Source organism: Ornithorhynchus anatinus, chromosome 21 (assembly GCF_004115215.2).
Source record: "Ornithorhynchus anatinus isolate Pmale09 chromosome 21, mOrnAna1.pri.v4, whole genome shotgun sequence".
Classification (NCBI taxonomy): Eukaryota; Metazoa; Chordata; class Mammalia; order Monotremata; family Ornithorhynchidae; genus Ornithorhynchus; species Ornithorhynchus anatinus.
In genome coordinates, this window is record NC_041748.1 from 6996210 (window position 1) to 7020726 (window position 24517).

At 46.3% G+C, this 24517-nt stretch overlaps 1 protein-coding gene and 1 non-coding gene across 8 annotated transcripts in view; both read left to right on the forward strand.

Moving 5' to 3' along the window:
- Positions 1–24517, forward strand: part of PDE1C (phosphodiesterase 1C) — a 329099-nt gene that overhangs the window by 284377 nt on the left and 20205 nt on the right. Inside the window, exon 19 of one of the 7 annotated variants that reach the window (XM_029048969.2) lies at positions 14186–14627. The exons of the other annotated variants lie outside the window; for them this stretch is intronic. Within the exon in view, the coding sequence (XP_028904802.1) occupies positions 14186–14199 (14 nt within the window). The 3' untranslated portion in view covers positions 14200–14627. Of the gene's footprint in view, positions 1–14185; positions 14628–24517 lie in introns of those variants that run through there. 7 annotated transcript variants of the gene reach the window in all.
- On the forward strand, positions 20041–20178 carry LOC114806219. Its single transcript, XR_003754255.1, has one exon. It is a non-coding gene; the product is annotated as a small nucleolar RNA SNORA7 (small nucleolar RNA).

A 24517-nucleotide genomic window follows, 5' to 3' on the forward strand; every position in this document is an offset into this window, starting at 1 on the left:
TTGTCAGTTGGGGAAAGTTGTGACAGTAATGATAATTGTGGTATTTTACCAAGTGCTGGGGTGGATACAAGCAAATCGGGTCGAACACAGTCCCTGTCCCATAGGGGGCTCACAGTCTCAAACCCCATTTTAAAGATGAGGGAACTGAGGCACAGAGAAGTGAAGCAACTTCCCCAAGGTCACACAGCAGACAAGTGGTGGAGCTAATGGTAATAGTATTTATTAAGCACTTACTATGTGCAAAACACTGAAGTAAGCACCGGGAGAGAATACATGGGTGGGAAATAGAAACTGTCCCTGGCCCTCAAGGGACAAGATAAGGTTGAATTTTACTCTATTTGTCAGGCTTGGGCCAGGGAAGACAGAATGGTTGGATCAGGTAGGGCTGTCCTGTGCCCAGGAAGGCTAAATAAATTTTGATGATGATGATGATGATGATGGTGGTGGGAAGGATTTTACTCCCCAGTCATCCAAATTATTTTCCTGTAACATCCTGACTCTTTCAATCTCAGCACTCCACCATCATCGACTCATATCGTAGTCAGCCTGCCACTGACCATGACCCCAGTACTTTGTCTACTGGACTTGGACTGAACCAGCCTTTCCCTGACTAGGTCACGCTGGTCCCTGAGTCAGTGTTGCCTGGTGGAACGAGCATGGGCTTCGTCACTTTTCTGCTGTGTGAGCTAGGGTCAGTCACTTCACTTCTCAAGCAGAAACCCCTTTCCATTGCCTTTAAAGACCTCCATCACCTTTCTCCTCCTACCTTACCGCACTGCTCTTCTACTAGAACCCAGTCAGCGCACTTTGCTCCTCTAATGCCAACCTACTCTCTGAACCGTGATCTGGTTTATGTCCCCACTGACCTCTCACCCACGTCCTGCCTCTGGCCTGGAATGCCCACCCTCTTCATATCTGACAGTCACTCTCCCCACCTTCAAAGCCTTATTGAAGGCACATCTCCTCCAAGAGGTTTTCCCTGACTAAGCCCTCATTTCCTCTTCTCCTATTCTCTTCTGTGTCACCCTTTCACTCAAATTTGCTCCTTTATTCACCCCTCTCTCAGCTCAACAACACTTAAGAATATAACTGTAATTTATTTATATTAATGCCTGTTTCCCCCTCTAGAGTGCAGGTTCGTTGTGGGCAGGGAACATATCTAGCAACTCTGTTGTATTCTCTCAAGCGCTTAGTATATTTCTGTGCACACAGTAAGTGCTCAATAAATAGGATTGATTGATCGATCGATCAGCTAGGGATTAAGTCCTCCTCCCTCTGACTTAGACACTGAGCCACATGTGGGACAGGGACTGTGTCCAACCTTTTAAGTTGTATCTGCACCAGCATTTAGCCCAGTGCTTGACACATAGCAAGCACTTAACGAATGTAAGAATAATCATCGTAATAATAACGATAATGATAGTAATAAAGATGATGGTGATAATAATAATAACAATAATAATAAATACCAATTCAGTTTTCTCCCTGCGACTTCCAATCTTCTAGCTATTGCTATTGGATTGGCTGGTCTGTAGTTTTTAGAGATACCATTTTTTCCCATTTATAAAGCTGAACAGAGAGTTGATAATTATTGTGGTATGAGCTGAGTACCATACTAAGCGCTGGGATAGAGACAACATAATCAGGTCAGACATAGTTCCTGCCCCCTGTGGGGCTCACAGTCTGACAGGGAAGGAGAACATTTGCCAGTGCTTAGTACAGTGCTCTACACAGAGTAAGCGCTCAATAAATAGCACCAGTTGAGGTGCTGTTCGTCCTGTCATCCAGTCTTTCTCAATAATCACATCCTGCTTATACTGCACTCTCCCAAGCTCTTAGTACAGTGCCTTGCACACAGTAAGCGCTCAACAAATACGATCGAATGAATGAATGAATAAATGGTTCTCTGCAGTAGCTCCCACCAATTTGATTCCTCGTGGGCTGGGAACATGTCTACCAAGTCCATTGCACTGAACTGTATTTTACAGATGAGGAAACTGAGGCACAGAGAAGTCAAGTGAGTGACAGAGCCAGTCACAGACAGTTTCAGCTGAAACCCACACTCTTCCCTTGCTGCACGACCTACTATTAAATGGTGTCCGGTGGAAAGGTTGGCTCACAGCAGTGGTGAAATAAACAAGGCCAAAGCGAGTCCTGCCCCTTTGGCTCTGTATGGACAGGGAGGTCAAAGGGGCATTCACCCAGGTTGATTTGCCCCAAGCTCGGTGGGGCAAGAGGTCCTGAGCCCCACCATCTCTGAGGCTGCTTTCCCCTCACGACCTCACTTACCGAACTTTCCGGGACCATAGAGCCCGATCGTGCCATTGTTAATCAGGTCTCCAACTCCCAGAAGGTCTTGGGAATTAGAAGACTCCCTCACACTTTGCCCTTTGACCCCGGGCCCCTGCTCTGGTCACTGTGGTTGTGGATGTAGGTGTGTTGCTGAGGGAAAGTGTTTTGGGCTGAGGGTTACCCTTCGACAGTGATCCTGCTTGATGCTCAAGAGCAATATTGACTTCTTTTTCTTTAATCAGTTCTAAGAGACCCACATCCTGACACCCTGGGCAATCAATTCCTTTTTCGGTTTAGCCGGAAACCATGTCGTCAACACGCTAGGGGGAATCCATTGGCTGTTTTTATTGATGCCCTGTCCTGCTGGCATCATTCAACTAGGGGGGCTCAGGTGGGCAATCAAGAGCACAGTGGGTGATTTATCCTCTCCCGGGGGACCATCGATCGCCACTCGCTTCCTGATTATACCCTGGGAGGAATAGCACAGCTCAGACTTCCACTGTAGAGAAGATTCAGATGTCTAGCTGATTCAAACGGAATTGGAAGATCGGCCCAGTGGAATCCTGGGAAAACTCCAGTAGGGCCAGTAGCAGGCGGGATCAGAAAGTGTCCTAGTGCGGGGTGCCAGATTCAGTTTGGAGTAGACTCTGGCGTCCCTTTCTCCCCTCTTTCTACCTCATTAGTGGGCAGGAGCCCAAGAGGAATATGGGAAAAGAAAGTACGGACCGAGGCGCCGCCATAGATCCCTCCTATTTCCCCCGTGACCCTTCAGTCCATCCCGGAAGCCATTTTTTGGCCCCTGTTCCTGTTTTAGGCTTTCAAACGGCTTGTAGCTTGCATTACATGGAATCTATTCCTATCGTATCCGTCACTTGTTATTCAGAGGCCTAACTGAGGTGAATAATTAGCAAATCGATACTAATGGAGCATTTCAAACCATCATTTGAAGTGCTCCTTCCATTCTTTTAGTTCTTTGGCATGCATGCCTCACTGAGATCTGGGATGGAGCCAGGAGAAAGCAAACACATTTTCACAAACACACAACTGTCGAAATGTTCCGAATGACCCCAAGAAACTACATGCAAAACCCTTGGGGTAGGTTTCCCAGAAGATAATCGCTCCTCCGTCACACTTTACATGCAGATGAGATTCCTAAGAGTCTACTCTAAGATGACACGGCGCTTAAATACATATCACTATACTCTAACGCTTCTTCTGTCTTTAATTTATTTTAAATGTCTGTCTTTCCTGTTAGACTGTAAGCTCCTTGAGGACAGGGAGGGTGTCTACCAGCATTTTTGTATTGCACTATCATTTTTTAAGGTGTTGTCAACTACTGCTCTAAGCACTGGAGTAGATACAAGTTAATCAGGTCAGACACAGTCTCTGTCCCACATGGAGTTCACAATTTAAGTAGAAGGGAGAACAGGTACTGAATCTCCAATTTACAGAGGAGGAAACTGAGGCCCAGTGAAGTGACGTGACTTGCCCGTCACACAGCGGGCAAGTGGCGGAGCTGGGATTGGAATCCGGGTCCTCTGGCTTCCATACCTGCCCTTATTCTAGTAGGCCACCCTGCTTCCCAAAAGAAGCTAGTATACTGCTCTGCACACAAGTACATGCTTAATAAATAGCACTGATTGGTTAATTGATCGATCGATGCCCAGTCACACCAGAGCCAGGTTTGGAGAGAGAGAACTTTGTTTTTGCCAATTACTAACTTCAGGGCTGGTCACTCCGGCCTCCTCCTTCAGAAGGATTTCACACGCCCCCTGAGGGAAGTGAAAACTGTGGGAGTCAATTGATCTGGTCCCCGTTTAGAGAGCACCCCGTTTGGTTTGGGTTAGATAATGATAATAATGATAATGAATAATTATGGGATTTATAAGTGCTTACTATGTGCCGGGCACTCTTCTAAGTGCTGGGGTAAATGTAAAATAATTGGATTGAACACGGTCCCTTTCCCACTCAGGGTACGCAGTCTTAAATCCCATTTTACAGGTGCGGGAACTGAGGCCCAGAGAAGTGAAGTGACTTGCCCAAGGTCACACAGAAGACAAGTAGCAGAGCTGGGATCGGAACCCATGACCTTCTGATTCCCAGGCCTGTGCTCCGTCCGCTAGGCCATGCTGCTTCTCACCCTCTGGCTGGGGTGATGAGCATTCTCCATACTCGGAAGGGAGAAACTCATCTCCGGACTGTAAACTTGTTGTGAGCAGGGAATGTGTCTGTTTATTGTTCTAGGGTACTCTCCCAAGAGCTTAGTGCGGTGCTTTGCACACAGTAAGTGCTCAATAAATACCACCGAATGAATGAATGAAAGCATTGCCTTGTCTACCTGAGTGACTTTGACCTAGTGGATAGAACACAAGCCTGGGATTCAAAAGGACCTCGATTCTAATCCCGGCTCTGCCACTTGTCTGTTGCGTGACCTTGGACAAGTCACGTAACTTCTCTGTGCCTCAGTTACCTACTCTGTAAAAGCCGGATTAAGCCTGGGAGACCCATGTGGGACATGGACTGCGTCCAATCTGCTTAGCTGGTATCTACCACAGCACTTAGCACTGTACCTTGCAAATAGTAAACGTTTAACAAGTACCTTTGGGAAGTCACTTAACTTCTCTGTACCTCAGTTTCCTCATCTCTAAAATGGGGATCTCGTTCTCCGTCCCCCTTAGGCTCTGGGCCCCATGTGGGACAGGGACAGGGTCTGTTTATATTTCATCTATCCCAGTGCTTAGTAGGTGCTTGGCACAGAGAAAACGCTAACCAATAATACAATTATTCGTATTTTGATTCTCCATGGACCCGTTGGGGAGTGGAGGAGCTAGGGCCCCCCCAGTCTGGTTAGGAAGATTACCTGGGCTCTGGTTTTATTCATGGACATCTCTTCACAAACTCCCCCTAGGAATTACAGCATCATCTTAGATCAATTCTCTACTATTTAACTTTCATCTTGCGTGTTTGCCCTCTTCCCGGCTGTTCCCCAGATCACACTCTTTGCTTCTTCCTTTAAGCTCTAAGCACTTGATATTCACCCCACCCTCAACCTTACAGCACTTATGTGCAAATCTATGATTTATCTCTTTAAACTAATATCTGTCTCCCCTTCGGGACTGTGACTCCTTGCGGGCAGGGAACGTGTCTACCAACTCTGTTGTATTATAGTCTGCTAAGGATTTAGCGTACAGTGCTCTACACACAGTAAACTCTCAATAAATAACATTGACTGATTGATTGGAGAACTGAGAAATGTAGGCTTATTCAGTCCTTTCCATAGAAATAGCCTAATCGGGAGAAGAGGATTTTGACCTGACATTATCTATGTTGTCTGAGAGCATAGATCCGATTTCCTGGATGATAATGGCAAAGCGTTCTTTACCACCCTGTACCCCATGTGACAGCTCGTTCAGTCCATGCCTCCCTACCCCTCAAGAACCTCCGGAGAATACCCATAATAATAATAATAATAATAATGTTGGTATCTGTTAAGCGCTTACTATGTGCAGAGCACTGTTCTAAGCACTGGGGTAGATACAGGGTGATCAGGTTGTCCCACGTGAGGCTCACAGTTAATCCCCATTTTACGGATGAGGTAACTGAGGCCCAGAGAAGTGAAGTGACTTGCCCACAGTCACACAGCTGACAAGTGGCAGAGCTGGGATCCACCTCCGCATCAAACAGAAGCTCCTCACCGTTGGCTTTAAAGCACTCAATCCCCTGGGCCCCTCCTACCTCACCTCGTTACTCTCCTACGACAACCCAGCCCGCGTACTTCGCTCCTCTGATGCTGACCTTCGCACTGTACCTCGAGCTCCTCTCTCTCGCCAACCACCTCTCGCCCACATCCTGCCTCTGTCGTGGAATGCCCTTCCCGCTTCTATCTGACAGATCACCACTCTCCCCACCTTCAAAGCCTTATTAGAATCACATCTCCTCCAAAAGACCTTTCCCCAACCAACCCAGCCCTCATTTCCCTGACTCCGTCTCCTTTCTGCGTCTCCTTTTCACTTGGATCTGTCCCCTTTAAGCTTTTGATATTCATCCACCCTCAGCCCCACAGAGCTTCTGTACAGATGTCCATTTAATGTCCATTTCCCCCTCTAGACTAGAAGGAGCCTGGGCAAGGAACACGTCTACCAACTCTGGTTGTATTGTACGCTCCCAAATGCACAGTACAGTGCTCTGCACACAAGAAGAGCTCAATAAATACCATTGATTGGTCGACTGATTGATTGAGAGAGTAACTGACCTGCCTAAGACCTCCAGCGCCTCCAAACCATCTCACTTTCTGGTGCCGCTTGTCAGAGAGTGAACATCATAAGATCCACAGTACTCTTTAACAACCAATTCTGCCGTGTCTGCCTTTTGACTCACCGGACTCTTGACAGTGGGTGAGAGAAAACAGATCAAAGGAGAGAGGAAACCGAGAAGCTCATTAGATTTGGGGTGATCTTTTGATGTGATAATCCCTACAAGACTTGCAAATTATCCAGAGAACCCGGGCCCATATTGTCTGGAGCTACTTGGTTTTTTAAACATCTTGTATTAATAATAACTGTAGCTTTTGTTAAGCCCCTACTCTGCACTAAACACTGTGGTTGATACACGATAATCAGGTCAGACATATTCTCTGACCCACATGGGGCTCACAGTCTGAGGGGGAGGTAGAGCATATACCGAATCCCCATTTTAGAGATGAGGAAACTGAGGCACAGAGAGGTTAATTGACTTGCCCGAGGTCACGCAGCAGACAAGGAGTGGAGCTGGGATTAGAACCCACCTCCTCTGACTCCCAGGCCTGTTCTCTTTCTGCTAGATCAGGCTTCTTCTCCGTACTTCTGCAAATCTGCTATTTACAGGAGAGGTAATTGGAGGGCTTATTTTTTATGAGGTACATTATGGTGAGCTCTAAAAACTTCCCCATAGTTCAGTAAGGACTAGCTTAGAGAATATGTGTTGGAGATTTCTCTGGGCATCTGCTCTCTGCCCTGGTGGCTTCTGGGTTCCTTTCAGCTCGGAAAAAGGCCTTAAACAATCCCCAAACAACCCTTACAGATCGTGACCCCTGGGATTGGGAGCCTGAAAGATCTGAGGTGAATTGGATCATTTACAAGGCCTCGTAATAATGATAATTACGATAATTGTGGTATTTATGAAGTTCTTACTGTGTACCAGGCACCGTTCTAAGCAATGAGATGGATATAAGCAAATCGGGTTAGACACAGTCCCTGTCTCACATGAGGCTCACGGTCTTAATGCCCATTTTACAGATGAGGTCACTGAAGCCCAGGGTCACACACCAGATAAGTGTTGGAGCTGGGATTAGAACCCAGGTCCTTCTGACTCCCAGGCCCGGGCTCTAGCCACTAGACCACCCTGCTTCTCATCTCTCAGACAAATGGGTCCTTCTCATTCTCGGACACTTTGGCTTCTCTAAGCTCAGCAGAATGACTATTTTGAAAATATCAAGCACCAACAAGATTTCTTAATGCTCCAGAAAACATCCAGACAGGAGGTGGAGGGTGAGCTTTCTTTCCATATTCTCTCACATTTCTACAGGAGCTGATGCTTAAATGGCTTCCTATTTCTTCTGCCTCAAGCACCAATTCTTTACCATTGACCTTAGGGCTGACTTCCAGTTCTTTCCAGTCATGTCTATTGAGTGCTTACTATGTGCAGAGCACTGTACTAAGCGCCTGGGAGAGTATGATACAACAACAGTGTTCTGCACAGAGTAAGTGCTCGATAAATACGATTGAATGAAGGAATGAACAGATACATTCCCTGCCCACAACATGCTCACATACTGGCTGTCTTCCGCCTCTTCTTCCCAACTTTGCTCAGCCCAAGCTCCTCTTCTAACTGAACCTTGCTCTCATCTCTCCTACCTTCCTTCCCTTAGTCCCTTAGTCCCAAAAACTGAACCCAGACCTGGGAAGTTAGAAGGCCCTGGGTTCTAATCCCAGCCCTGCCACATACATGTCTGCTGTGTGATCTTGTGCAAGTCACTTCACTTCTCTGGGCCTCAGTTAACTCACCTGGAAAATGGGGGTTAAGAATGTGAGCCCCATTTGGGACAGGGATTGTGTCCAATCTGATAAACTTTTATTTAATCCAGCGCTTAGAGTAGTGCGTGGCACATAGTAAGCACTTAACGAGGACCGTAATTATTATTATCATTATTATTATTATTATTCCTCTGACTGAAATTCCTTTCCCCTACAAGTCTGCCAGAGCACAGCTCTTCCTGTCTTCAAAGCCCTTATAATTCATTCCCATCTCTCTAAGTCATATTGTTCCATCTTGTTTGAAAATTTGGGAGTTGTAGGGCAAAGGGGATAGCTTGACCTAGCGGAAAGAGCAGTGGGTTCTAATCTCAGCTCCACCACTTGCCTGTTATATGACCCTGAGCAAGTCACTTAACTTCTCTGTGCCTCAGTTTCCTCCTCTGGAAAATGGGGGTCCAATACCTGTTCTCACTCCTTTATAGAATATGAGCCCCGTTCTGGACTGTATCCGATTCGTTAATTGCCGTATATACACACTTGTCTGATGTGTGATCTTGGGCAATTCCTTTCATTTCTCTATGCCTCAGTTACCTCACCTGGAAAGTGGGGATTGAGATTGTGAGCCCTATGTGGGACAGGGACTGTGTCCAACCTGATTTGCTTGTATCCACCCTGGTGCTTAGTACAGTGTCTAGCATATAGTAAACACTTAACAAATACCACAATTATTATTATTACCCCAGCGCACAGTACATTGCTTAACAAATAACACATTTATTTTGATGATTGGTAAGTGCTGTCCATCTGTCATGGAGAGAAAAGCCTCCGTTACTTTACATACGGAGGATGTGATTTGGTGAAGCAATTTAGCTCCTCTGGAAAAGTGTCCAGCATTTTCGCTCCTTGAGAGAAGGGTGCTAAAAGAAAATGAATCAGCATCAGAGCAGAGTTATACACTCATTTCACTGCTCATTAACATCTTCACCAGAGGAGTGAAACTCAAGCAAGTTCATTGCATCAATAGCTTGGAATAAAGACCTGCTAACACCTCGATGACATCTCACAAGGGGTCTGGGATCTGGTTTAAGAACGTTTGGGGATTATCAGTTAATTTTGAAGATATGACCCGTTTCCCTGGGCAAGGAAAAATTGGCTGTCTTATTAGGTTTACAGTTCGATGTTGAAACCATAAAGTGGCCGAGAATTTAATTGTGTAGTTGTCTGTAGAAATCCTCCTCAACCCTGTATTTCATTTGCTCACGGTCATTTGTACTTTATTTAATTTACCTTACAGTTAACAAAGCTCCTCTCTTGCTAAATCTTCCAGACTCTACACAAATAACAATTTATTATTGCTCTGATGTTACTAACATTTACCTAGCACCCATTCTGCATAGGGCACTGTGAAAGTGCTGGGGTGATTATAGGGAAGTCAAATTCAGACCTGATCCCTGATTCACGTGGGACTCACAGTCAAAGTGGGAAGAACGGCACAGATAGCAGCAGCAGAAAAAACATATAACATGTAACTGGCTGTATGCATGAGATAAACAAGTTTTGTTTTTTTTAAATGATATTTGTTGGGTGCTTCCTGTGCCTGGACTAAGGTACTGTACTAAGTGCTGGGACAGATACAAGCTAATCAAGTTGGACACAGTCCCTGTCCCACATGGGGCTCATGGTCTTCATCCTCATTTTACAGCGGAGTTAACTGAGGCATAGAGAATAATAATAATAATGTTGGTATTCATTAAGCGCTTATTACGTGCAGAGCACTGTTCTAAGCGCTGGGGGAGATACAGGGGAATGAGGTTGTCCCACGTGAGGCTCACAGTCTTCATCCCCATTTTACAGATGAAGGAACTGAGGCACAGAGAAGTGAAGTGACTTGCCCACAGTCACACAGCTGACAAGGGGCAGAGTAGCGATCCGAACCCATGACCTCTGACTCCCAAGCCCGGGCTCTTTCCACTGAGCCACGCTGATTAGCCCAAGGTCACACAGCAGATGAGTGGCAGAGCCAGGATTAGAACCCAGGTCCGCTGACTCCCAGGCCCATACTCTTTCTGCTACGCCACACTGCTTCTCGATTCAGGCTTAATATCAAAGATGATAAATGGAGCAATGAAATAATCCTTGGAGGGAGAAGTCCCTGAATGCTTCACTGGTCCAGGCGAACAGCTACATTCCTCTCAGCTTCTGAAAGATTGACAAGACAGTGCTGGACACAGTAAGTGCCTAACAGATGAAATAATAATAATAATAAATATAATAACGATAATAACAATGATAAATAGAGGCTCCAGGAGTCTGCTCTGTGCTAGTGAAATAAAGCCATTTTTCTGGCTATCGGGCCAGCATATTCCCACCCACAGGCTTTATGGGCAATTGGACCGTATGCCCCAAGTTCATTAGGATGGCGTCCAACTCGATCTCGTGTCTATCCCAGCGCTTAGTACAATGCTTGATACCTAGTAAGCACTTAAAAAAATACCAGAATAATTAACAGGCGGAGACTGAGTGGATAGCAGTTTGGCAGTGCAGGGGACAGAGGTGTGACACTTAGGAAATAGCCTGAAGGGGCAGAGTGGAAAGGGAAATTGAGCCAGCTGTTTCAGCTCAGAGGGCTTCAATTAGGTATAATCCATCCACATCAACACCTGGGCAGGTTGAACAGCACGTGTTTCTTTTGGGAAGCAAAAACTTTACATCTGGAAAATGAGTTCTTTAAATACAATTCTGTGGGATTCATCAGCCTGATATTTGAGCTCAAAAAATGATATGTGTGGGCGTGAGGGCGGGTAGCCTACTGGAAAGTGCACAGGCCTGAGTGTCAGAGGACCCGGGTTCTAATCTCAACTCCTCAACTTGTTTGATGTGTGACCTTGTGTGATGCGTGAGAAGCAGCGTGGCTCAGTGGAAAGAGCCTGGGCTTCGGAGTCAGAGGTCATGAGTTCGACTCCCGCTCTGCCACTTGTCAGCTGTGTGACTGTGGGCAAGTCACTTCACTTCTCTGTGCCTCAGTTCCCTCATCTGTAAAATGGGGATTAACTGTGAGCCTCACGTGGGACAACCTGATTCCCCTGTATCTACCCCAGCGCTTAGAACAGTGCCCTGCACATAGTAAGCGCTTAACAAATACCAACATTATTATTATTATTATTATTACCTTGGACAAGTCGCTTCATTTCTCTGTGCCTCAGTTACCCCAAATGTAAAATGTACGTGGGACATGGACTGTGTCCAGTCCGATTAGCTTATGTCTACCCACTGACCACACTAGAATCATTAGGCAAGTGAGAAAGCAGTTTGACTGGATGGAGAGAGCACAGCCCTGGGTTTTAAACCCAGCTCCAAAACTTCCCTGCTGTATGACCCCGAGCACATCACTTAACCTCTCTATGCCTCAGTTTCTTAGGGATTGGGATTTTAATACCTGTTCTCCCTCCTACCTAGACTGTGAGCCCCTTGTAGGAAAAAAACTGTGATTATCCTGAATTTACCTTAGCGCTTAATCCAGTGCTTGGTGTATAGTAAGCACTTAACAAAAGTCAGTTATTATTATTATCCAGTCGTGTTAGTTGGGGAAGAGATCAAGCAAGGGAAAAGGATTGTGATTATCTTGAATTTATCCTAGTGGGTAGACGGTGATTGGCATAGTAAGCACTTAACAAATGCCACAGTTGTTATTATGATTGTCCAAACATGTTAGTTGGAGAAGAGATCAAGCTGTTTACAAGGAGATGTGACCTCCTGGAAATTCATTTTCAATTTTCACTTGTGAAAGTTCTGGGCCAAACGCTCTCAGGGCAGGTTAGGAGGGGTCCTTCTCCACTTCCCAACTTTCCTCGCCTTCCTCTGCCTCCACCTCGGGCCTCCCGAGCGACCACCACAAAACTCACCCTGTGACTCTCGGGCAGGAATACTGGGCAACTCTCGATTGTCAGTGGCAAAGGGAAGAGCTTAGGCAATTATCACCCATAGATGATGTGCAAGTGCCGATTGTGCCAAAGTAGCCAAATCAGCTGAGAAGAGATCTCCTTCGAGGGGAGTTTCTGAGGAGCAGAAACCTGGGTTCTCATCCCGGCTCCACCGCTTGTCTGCTGTGTGACCTTAGGCAAGTCACGTAACCTTTCTGGGCCTCACTTACCTCATCTATGAGAAGGGGATTAAGACTGTGAGCACCATATAGCACATGGACTCTATCCAAACTGATTTGCTCTTATTCATCCTAACGCTTAGTACAGTGCCTTGTACAAAGTAAGTGCTCAACGAATGCCATTAAAATAAAACAGAGAAATGGGGAACCATCAAGTCTCAGAAGAGACAAAAAAGAGAGTCGGGGGCTGTATGATCAGTCAGACCTTGGGCCCTTGATAGTTGGCTGGGATGTAATTACAACCAGAGAGATTAAGGAAGGAAGTTTACCAAACCAATTCTTCCTAGTTTCCCCTCAATTTCCTCTCTAAGAAAGTCTTCCTCTAAGCTGGAAAGGCCCAGATTTCTGACCAACTTCCTCTTCTGGTTCCTACTTTCTTCTTGGGAAACAGCTTGGTGTAGTGGATAGAGTCCAAGCCTGGGAGCCTGAAGGTCATGGGTTCTAATCCCGGCTGGGCCACCTGTCTGCTGTGTGATCTAGGGCGAGTCGCTTCACTTCTCTGTGCCTCAGTTACCTCAACTGTAAAACGGAGATTGAGGCTGAGAGCCCCACATGGGAGAGGGACTATGTCCAGCCTGATTTGCTTGTATCCACCCAGCACTTAGTATTGGCACATAGTAAGCGCTTAACATATACCTTAATAATAACAATTGTTATTGTTACACTAACGTGCATGCTTCTAATGCCCTGATCTTCCCATCGTCCTGCCCACCCATGCCCACCCTCAATCCTCTTCCATTGGCTAATCACATTCCAGGATTGTCCCATATTCAGGGTTCCCCCTCAGCCCCTGAGCCCCTGTGTCGACTCAGGTCCAGATTAAAGAATAAACTCCAGTTGCTGCACTCCCGGAGTCTACCATGTATAGTATTGTTATTATTACTCTATTTGTTAAGTGCTTATCTTGTGTCAAGCACCGTTCTAAGTGCTGGGGTCCACACAAGGTTGTCAGTTTGGACACACTCCCTGGGTAGATACAAGTTAATCAGATTGGACACAATCCCGGTCCCACCATCTAAATAGGAGGAGTAGGATTTCATCCATATTTTACAGGTGAAGAAACCGAGGCACGGAGAAATGAAGTTACTTGCCCAAGGTCACACAGCAAGCCATTGATGGAGCCAGGATTGGAACCCAAGTCCTCCGACTCCCAAGCCCATGCTCTTTCCACTCGGCTAAAAGTGCTTCTAATATTTAGACCTCTGCTCCCGAGGCTCGCTTCCTGTAATAATAATAAAATAATAACAATAATAATAATAATGGTATTTAAGTGCTTACTATGTGTCAAGTACTGTTCTAAGATCTGGGGTAGATAGAAGGTAATCAGCTTGTCCCACATGGGGCTCACAATCATCATCCCCATTTACAGATGAGGTAACAGGCACAGAGAAATTAAGTGGCTTGCCCAAGGTCACACAGCAGACAAGTGGCATAGGAGGGATTAGAACCCATGTCCTCTGACTCTCAAGCCCAGAACTTTGGAAGGAGAAGTCTTTACCCATTGGGGATTTAGGTTAAAATATTTTCTTGATTTCTCCTGAAATCACCCAGCCAGGGACTAAGTGATGGGTAAGAAGAATCAGGGTCTGGATTGAGCCCTGAACAGCAGGAGAGAAACTAAATCATTCCACACATTCCACAGGAATGAGCCAACTTTAGCCCCCTCCCCCATTTTTTCCACAAGGCAGCATTGACTCTTTTCTTTTTTCTGTTTTTTTTTCAGATACGGAAGAGTAAAAAAAAAAAATCCTTATTCCCCAAAACCAAGACCGAACATGTCTTTCACCAATTTAGCTGAGTCTTCTCCACCCTTCTCTCCTTCTTCCTTCACAAAGACTGTTGTTAGAGGAAGACGGCCACCTCTCAAACACCAAAAAAACACACCCCAGAGCGGCCTCCTCCTCCTCTTCCTCTCCCTTCTCTTCTTTCTCCTGCTCGCTCACAGCGAATGACTCTTGGGGGGCTTCAGGAGGGGCTTTAACGCTCCTGGGGAGGGGGCGATATCTCCCCATACAGAAGGGATCCATCCCAGGACTCCTGGCTAGGACTCCGCCTTGGGCAGAGGGGGCATCGCACGCTTGCGATAGTGAAGCGATACACTGAAAGAGGCTTGGAATCTCCCCAAACTGTTATTATTATCCTCAACATTGAATATTGTTATTATCGTTATTATCATCATTGTATTTGTGATTGTGGCAGCGATTATTTTGAGACGTCTTTATCGCACTGGTTTCCAGCCCGGGGCAGGAAACTCTCTTGGTTTAACCACCACCCGGAAGCCTAGTGTTTTGCCGTACGGATGCTGAATTCAGACTCCCCTTCGCCATTTCCCTCAGGCCCTGGAGACGGGGACCGGGGACGGGGTTGTGGGGGGAGGCGGGGAACAATGGCTGACCCTCTCTTCTCAGAGCTTCTCTGGAGCAGTGATCTAAAGAGGTCCTTTGGGAACCTTTATCTGACCTTGGATTCCTCTGGGGTCAGATAAACACATCTCAGACATGTCATCTGTTAGGGTACCGACCCCATTTCCCATTCCCCGAGAGGGGCTTCACTCTCCACTTCCCCAGGCTCACCGTGAGGGAGAGGCCAAGGGAGAATAGGGAGGAACACAGATGGATTCTCCTCATTCACCTCAGCGGGATCGCTTTTGTAACCCCCCTGGGAAGCTCTTGCAGAAGAGATTAAAGATAAGTAGAGCAAAGTCCCGGGGTAGGGAGGGAGATTGGACAACCTTTAGGGGGTGAGCGTGAAAAACCGGGAGCGAGGAAGCGTCTGAGGAAAGGAGACCCCCCCCGGCTTTATCTCTTCAGAGAGGTTAGGAGGGGCCGGAGATACATCTTGATGTAGTTGTTTCTATTTTGTGTGAAAATGCAGTTAAAATTCATTCTTTCCAATGGGGTGGAGGGTGTAATAGGGTGGTCTGGGCTTTGGTCTGGACTTTCCCAGAGGGTCTCAGTGAAACAGAGGAAGTAAATCCACCCCCACTGAGCTGGGACAGGTGAGACCTCACCTCGACCCCTCGACCCCACTCCAGGTAGAGAAGCCAAACCAACAGAGAAACAGAGATGCAGGGTGCCCTAGTAGATGGAGCACGGGCCTGGGAGTCAGAAGGACCCAGGTTCTATTCCCGGCTCCACCACTTGTCTGCTGTGTGACCTTGGGCAAGTCGTTTCACTTCTCTGAGCCTCAGTTCCCTCATCTGGAAAATGGGGATGAAGACTGTGAGCCCCATATGGGACAGGACTGTGTCCAAACCAATTACGTTGTATCTACCCCAGTGCTTAGTTCAGTACCTGGCACATAGTAAGCGCTTAACAAATACCACAATTATTATTATAGCAGTCATTAACTCCAGAGCCCTCACGTCCCATGCACAAGAGCAGGGCTAAGCACTGTTTAAGACGATGCAGGAAATATAGCCATTCTTCCTGAAAGACTGTGACTTGCTTCTTCCTAAGTCATAAGCCGCAGGAGTGCAGTTTAGGAAAAGAGAGATCCTCCATCCCTCTGCCTCCTCTCAGAATTTTCCCCCGAGGCGCAGTGGCAAGGGGAAGATGAAAGGCTGGCCTGACCTAAAAAGATATCTATTTTTACCAAGCATTCGGGGAGTTTTAGTGGCTTTTGTAATAGCTGATTTGCCTGATTCAGTCAATTGGTGATAGTTCATGAGCACTTACTGTGAGCAGAGCACTGTACAAATGCTTGGGAAAGTACAGTGCAGGTGGTGTTAGTAGACACAATCCAGGCCTCACAGCCTAGCAGTTCTGAAGGTTGAAAGACCCTAGCTGAAGTTTTCACTCCCATGTCCTGGATGTTTTCTGTTCTTCTGAAGCCAGCCCCCGCCTTACTCGGGAAGAGAAGCAGCATGGTCTGGTGGATAGACCCCCGGCCTGGGAGTCAGAAGGACGTGGGTTCTAATCCCGGCTCTGCCGCTTGTCTGCTGTGTGACCTTGAGCAAGTCACTTCACTTCTCTGGGCCTCAGTTCTCTCATCTGTAAAATAGGAATTAAGACTGAGCTCCATGTGAGACATGGACGTGTCCAACCTGATTATTTTGTCTTCATTAAAGAAAAAAAAAAAGAAAGCTTCGCCTTCATTCTGTCAGCTCCTCCGCCAGGCTGTAACCTCCCTGTGGGCATCCATTCATTCAGTAGTATTTATTGAGCACTTACTATGTGCAGAGCACTGTACTAAGCGCATGAAACGTGTCTACCAAACCTGTTATGTTGTACTCTCCCGAGCACTTAGTAAAATGTGCTGCACATAGTAAGTGCTTAATAAATGCCGTTGATTAATTGGTAAGACACAGTATTCTCCACACTGTACCCAGTTATCAATCCACTGCTGTTGTCCAGATGGCATCATCCTGCCTCGTTTTCCACCACTGCTGGCGGAATGTGGTGGAGACTGTAACAGAATCCATCACCTCGAGAAACCCAGGGACAATCATGCGGAGATTTCTGACATATGTTGTTGTGCATTTGGTAGCTTGGAAAGCGGCTTGGCCTAATGGATAGAGCTCAGGCCTGGGAGTTGGAAGGACCTAAATTCCGATCCCACCTCTGCCACTCGTCTTCTGTGTGACCTTGGGCAAGTCACTTCTCTGTGCCTCAGTTCCCTCACCTGTAAAATGGGGATTGAGACCACGAGCCCCACGTGGGACAGGGATCGGGCCCAACTCGATTATCTTTTACATACCCCAGCACTTAAAACAGTGCTTGGCACATAGCGAGTGCTTAACAAATACCACCATTATCATTTTTATCTTTATTCTTCCCTTCTCTCCCTCAATCTATCAGTGGTATGTATTGAGTGCTTACTATGTAGAGAGCACTCTTCTAGGTGCTTGGGAGAGCACAGCATAACCGATTGTTCCAACTCTAGGTTATGCCCCCAGGGAGCTGATGGCTGTGGGAAAAGGTTGACACCTCAGCAGATGACACAGAAACTTTCCGTGAACCCAATCTGCACTTTGAAGAAATTTCCTTCTAATTACCTCATCCAAACGACCCCGGGGAGTGTTTCCCAGGCAGCCTGCCTCCAAATGACTGCCCAATGAGTAAAATAGCATATAGGTCTCCCAGCTGTTTGGCAAAAATGTCTCCCTCTTTGGTTTTCTTTCCAAACCATTCATCTAGCAAATAAATGACAGCACTCAATGATTTATAGACGGCAGAGAGAGATGGAGAGAAACTGATGGAGGAAAAAATGCAGGGTTTTTTTTCTCTTAATTGGGAGGAGAGAGAAGCGGTGTGGCCCAGTGGAAAGAGCATGGGCCTGGGACTCAGAGAGCCCAGCTCCACCACTTGTCTGCTGTGTGGCCTTGGGCAAGTCATGTAACTTCTCAGCACCTCAGTTTCTTCATCTGGAAATGGGGATTAAACCCAACTTCCTCCTACTTAGACTGTGAGCCCTCTGTGGGACAGGGACTGTGTCCAACCTGATTATGTTGTATCTAACCCAGCACTTAGGACGGTGCTTGAAACATAGTAAGCACTTAAAAACTATTACTATCATTATGGATATTATCATTATCATTATCATTATTAGAAAGAACTATAGATCTACACAGTCCGTGGAGAGCATTTACACCACTCTCTCTCCACTGTATTCTCTCCCTGGCTTTTTTCCTCAGAAGCAAGGTTACACTAGAAAGGGCTGCGGGCTTGGATGGTTCTGTATGTCATGGGCATGGCACTAAATCTACAAGAAAGGTGATGGTTGACTGGAAATATCGCTTCCTACCTGCCCAGAGGGTCTCTGGGTAGCCATGAGGGGATTGTAACATTCACCGCTCGGGTCCTTAGAAAGAATCAACGGAGAGTGAAGTGGGCAATGAAGGCAATGATCTGAATATGTATGTCTGGCCAACGAATGTCATCTACTCTCCTGAAATAGCCTGATAATTGAGGCCAAATTCCCTCTTTGGCCTGAAGCATGAGGATTCCTGGCTAGTATAGGGCCCTGGGCAGAAGCTTGACGTCAGCCCGCAACCCTACTGAATATGGAGACACGTTCTCTTTGTTACCCTTCCTCAAGCTCAACTGTGAATCTCACAGGTTGGCACTCCATGAGCCTCAAGAAGCTGGCACCCATCCCTCCAGTCAACCAACCTCTGGCCTGGAGATTTTTCCAAGAAGAAATAAGGGAGGAGTGCTGGGAAACTCGGAGCACTAGGGAGATGTCTTAGGGAAGACTTCTGTTTGGGGGAATCCTCTTCAGAGGCAATGATAATGACCCATCGATTCTCCCTTCTCAGATAAAGGAATGATTCCCATTCCTTTGGTCATGTTCCATCCGTGGATGTCTCTTTAGCATTTTCCAGGATCTGTTTAATTGAAAATGGCCATAATCATCCTGATCTGCCTAAGAATATTACTCTAAGAAGCCAAAGGGAATATTCGCTGCTGATACCCGATGGCAGATTTTGAGTTTCTTAGCCATATTGATGTGCTCTGTAATGCCGTTCATAGTAAACAGGACATTAGGGAGTCAACTGTTCCTGAAAAGAAATCATAGGAAATCCCACCGCTGGGCAAGTGACATTGAAACCTGGCTTAGATTATCTTCCCTGAGGTGACCTGTGGCTTGCCAACTGGACAGTGACATGCTACCCGACAGGCTTATCGGCTTGCTGCGGTCTTTGGCTTTCCGGGAGACTGTGTTGGAAAGCCTCATGAAAATGTTTGGCCACTTACGACGCCGCTGCTTCTATGAGACAGCTTTTAAATGAGCAATCCTACTCTTAGCCTTCTAGCTAGGATTCCTGGTGTGATAGGACTCAGCGTAATTACATATGTCTCTACGGGGTAATCTACCATGTGTGCATTTGTGTGTGTGCATGTATGTGCGTTTGTGTGTGTGTGGTTCATAACTGGATACAAACACCCATAATATAACACATAGTCATAGGTGGTGTCTAGTTACTGGTATTCTGAATAATAGATGTGGGCAAATTTCTGTTTTTTCTTGCTTGGATATTTTTATACAATTTTATATACAGTACAATTTTTTTAAATATTTGCTATTTTTATTTGTGGAGTTCTGGATAGGGTCTTACCAGGCATTCTGGCCAACTACACAATCCACGTTCCCTATCCAGTTTAGAATTCTCTTCTTCTTTTGCCTTCTTTTCCTTTTCCCTTCTCTCTGTTCATCCTCTCTCCAACTGCTGCCTCCTCCTCCCTCCCCGTCTCTCCTTCTCCTTCTGCCTTCCTGCTTTCTCCCCCTCTCCCTTTTTTCTCTCCCCACCCTGGAAGAGAAAGGCCATCACACGTGTCCTGAACCCATGGAAAAAACAAAACCAACCAAGTGATGAAATGGGAACCAGCCCCCTTCATTTCTATTCTTGCCACTGGAGGGAGTTCAGAAGAGATGGAAAAGACCCATCGTCAATCAGTATTATTTAGGAGCACCAACTCTGCCCACACCGTACTAAGTGCTTGGAAAGGTATCTTTGGGTGAGAGACATAGCCTGTGACTTCAAAGAACTTACAGTCTAATGGGAGAGATTAACAGACAAAGCCATTCCCAAGTAGTTGGAGGAGGAATAATTAAAGATAGCTAGATAATTGAATGCCCCTCTCAGGGTCGCACCTGAAGAGTGTCCAACGCTCTACCAGTCTTGGCTACGGGAGGGAGAGTCAAGCAGAGGCCTACCCATTCCATTCTTAGCTTGGGCAGTGGCTAGCGAGTGTAAGGCCATCTGCTATAGGGCAAAAGTCCCCTGTGCTGAGCGGCAGTGGCATGGGAGAGAGTCGAGGGCGGAGACCCCAGGTGACAGCGCAGAAGGAGGCGGTGGTAAACCATTTCTGGATCTTGACCAAGAAAACCATATGGAAACACTACCAGAATGATTGCAAATAGAGGTAGGGCATTCTGGGAGAGATGGGCCCATGGAGTCTGCTATGGGTCGGAGATGGCTCGACAGCATAAGACAAGATAATTGAATAAAGCTAATAATAAAAGTCAATGTAATAAGTGCCCACGTTTAGGGTGGCTATTGGGTGGAGGCTAGTTGAGCAGGTGGAGTTCAGATGATTCTGATGGTCCAACAAGATAACAGGGATTCAGAGGGAGTCAGATCCCATCTAATGGTGATGGTGACACATCTTCCTTCAGGAGAACTGAATTTGCTTCCACCAAAATATTTGGAGAAAAATTCATTCATTCACTCAAAAATATTAATTGAGCGCTTACTGTGGGCAAAGCACTGTACTAAATGTTTGTGATGCTACAGAACTGCACGGAAACATCTAACAAATCCATGAGCCATAAATCAGATTGAGGTTGTCGGTTTGTCTATAGTTTTAGACTTTGTGACCTCTGTGGAAAAGCAGCATGGCCTAGTGGATAGAGCATGGAGCTGGATGTCAGAAGGACCTGGGTTCTAAATCTGTAAAATGGAGAGGAAGACTGTGAGCCCCATGTGGGACAGGGCCGGTGTCCAACCTGATTTGCTTGTATCTACCCCAGTGCTTAGTACAGTACCTAGCACATAGTAAATGCTCAACAAATGCCATAAAGAAAAAATATTCTGCTAATGGGCAGAATTTTGAACTAGACTTAGGGGAGGAAGGGCCATGTGAAAAAGAAGGTAAGCTCTGATTTTTCGATCTCTCTTTTCTTCGAGGGAGGAAAGCCAGCTGATATTTATGAGAATTTCTCAGAAGTTGAGGAGTGAGAACAGAAGGGAGCTGCCATTATGAAGCTGATGGGAAAAAAATGCAGCCTAAGAACACAGGTGGAAATCTATATCCCACACTGTCTCACCGACTGAAAGGAGGGATGGTCTCCTGAAATATTAACTTTCATAGCCACCCCCCAGAAACCCTTGAAATGGCAGCTGGGATCGATAGAAAACAGTCTTTTCCATTTTTCTCAGAACAAAAGCCAGACTTTGTAAACAAGATACAGTCATTGTAAATCTGTATTGCAAATACAATCTTCCACCGTCTAAAACTTGAATAACTTGCATTTGTGTTTCTCATCCAAATACCAGATAAAAATGGAAGCAGCCATAGCGTTTAAAGAGATTTATATGTTTGATTGTTCCCTTCCTCTTCTTCGGCCCTTGTCTCTTGCTTCACCCACTCTCCGCCCTTCTCTGTGGGAGATATTACATCAGGGCAATGGTGGGGTTTGGTCGGATCATTGAACCCCCATCTTTGAGTCTGAAGAGGGAGTGGGGAGAAGGGGCCGTTTATATCACTTCACCTCTCTGACCTTTGTAAATCTGGAGAGGTCAGAAAGAGATGGATAGTCTAAGAAACCCAGCAGAGACTTAGGAAACCTCCCAGAGCTTGTTCTTTGCCAAGTCTGGCTTTGCATAGACTCAAGGGTATCTTCATTCAAACGGACTTTTTGAGTGCTAACTGTGAGCAGAGCACTGTACTAAGCGCTTGGAAGCATACCACAGTAAACATACGTATCTGTATCTCTAGAGTTCATTTGCCTGCCTTAGACTGTGAGTCCCAAGATGGACAGGGACTTGGTCCGATCCCATTATCTTGTCTCCAACCCAGCCCCTAGCAGGGTGCTTGGCACATAGTAAGCACTTAACAAATACCACAGTCATTATTATTTCGGAGACAGAAGTGCTGAGATGTTGCAGTAACTTTGATGCTGTGTTTTGAGTTCCCTCCTCTTCTACCTCCTTCTGCTTCTCTTCCTTCTTTTCCTCCTCCTCCTCCTCCTCCTCCTCCCCTTTCTCCCTCGCCAAGTGAGGAGAGTGCTTGATGGCACTGTCTTTTCAGAATGGTTCCAAGTCAGATGGGTCCAATCCCGTAACCACGATTCTTTCCCTCATTGAACGCTCTCCTCTTCTAGACTGCAAGCTCACTGTTGTCAGGGGCTGTGTCTGCCAACTCTTGTTAAAATGTACTCTTCCAAGCACTTACTATGGTGCTCTGCACACAGTGAGCGCTCAGTATATACCACTGATTAATGGACTGAACAAGTCACACTCCCGGGATTTCCCCCGACCAAGTAGGAGATGTGAATTTGCTGCATCCACTCTCTAGAGCGTAAGCTCACTGTGGGAATGCGTCTGCCAACTCTGCTCTATTCTACTCTTAAGCGTTTATTAGTACAGCGCTCTGCACACAGTAAAAGCTCAATTAATTTGATGGATTGATTGACTGATCCACCTCCCCTTGAACGTTCAGCTCCCTCCACTTGCCCCCGAGCTCCTGCAACAGCTGACCATCAAAGCAGGATGCTTGAAACCCGCTCCCACAAATCCCCTCCTTCCTTCCCCTCCTCCAGCTGCACTGGACACAATCGTGACACGATCATGACACAGAGGAATATTATCGATAACGAGTTAGCTGTGTTGTTTCTAAACCTGTCTATGTTTGCCAGATATTGGAGCCTATTTTAGCAATTAAAAGAGTGGTATGAAATTCCGTGTGTCTACGTCGCTTTTTTTTTTTTTTAAAGCTGCCGGGGAGGGGCTCCCTTTTTTAAAGATGCGACAAGCGGTAGTCCACATTCCTAGCGATGGGATTCATACGGTCGAGGGGGACAAATAAAATCACATATTTACCAACTCACCCGAACTCCTCCGCTGTTATTGACGCTGAGTGGGAAGCAAGAGTTTATTACATTCGGTATTCACCCCACCCTCAGCCCCATGGCACTTATTACATGTCTATAAATTTGTTATTTATATTAATATCTGTCTCCCCCCCTAGATTCTAAGGTCGTAGTGGGCAGGGAGCGTGTCCGACAACTCTGTTGTACCGTACTTCTCCAAGCACTTTAGTACAATGCTCTGCATGGAATAAGCGGGTAATAAATACCGTTCACTGATGCATGGAGTATAGGCAGAAAGATGCAGAAATCCCAGAACTGTAAAATGGAGAAAAAAGAAAAAAGGCTAACGTTGGTTAATTCCTCTTTCTTAGGCCGGTATATGTAGTGCCCCATAGCTTCTGTGTCCTAGGGGATCGGTATTTATTTCTGCAGAATTCAGGACGTCTCTCACTTTTCATCCACGGCTGGTTGGGCAATTGTCCTTGAGGATTCTAGTTGTCATTTCGAAAGGGGAAGAGTTTTACTTCAGGTTTTGCGGCAGGTCGGAGGAGTTGACAGCCAACCGATGTGTCTCTGCTCCCAGGACCGGTTGTTCCCACCCAAGGCCATAAAACCCAGATTTATGCTCCATCGCTGGTCTCTTACTTCGTAAGCTCCCTGATGAATCGGGTTCTCATCCTTCTGCAAACTCGAGGAAGAACAGGCATTTGAGGGCTTTGAATCCCATTCATTCTCACACAGGATGAAAAGCAGCATGGCCTAGTGGGTGGAGCATGGGCCAGGAAGTCAGAAGGACCTGGGTTTTAATTCCGACTCCTCCACGTGTCTGCTACGGCGAGACATCATTTCACTTCTCTGGACCTCATTTACCTTATCTGGGAAGTGGGCGCTAAGACTCTAATCCCACCTGATTAACTTGCATCACCCCAACGCCTAGTACAGTGCTGGCTCATAGTGAGCATTTAACAAACACCATTAAAAAAAAGAATAAATAAACTCCATAAGTTATCCTGGCCGCGGGGCCAACAGACGTTTGACGAGCACTGACTGACTGCGCTGAACATTCCTTGACACTCTACTGAACGCCCACTTTTCAACCTGAATAACTGACTTCCTGGATGACATGGCAGACATTAACCATTACTTCGTAATTTTCCAAAGCTTAGCGGGAAGAGCATGGGATGGAGTCAGAAGATCTGGGTTCTGGTCACAGGTCCACCACATGCCTGCTGTGTGACCTTGGGCAAGTCGCTTAACCTCTATGGGCCTCAATTTGCTCATCTGTAAAATGGGCATAAAATACCCATCCTCTCTCTCAGGCTGTGAACGCTGGGTGGGACAAGGGCTCTCTTTGATTTGAATACTTCATATCATTTCTAGGGCTTGGCATAGTACTTAGCACAAACTAAGTGCTTAATAAACATCATCATCATCAGTACTGATTAATAATGCTGGTATTTGTTAAGCGCTTACTATGCGCAGAGCACTGTTCTAAGCGCTGAGGTAGAAACAGGGTAAT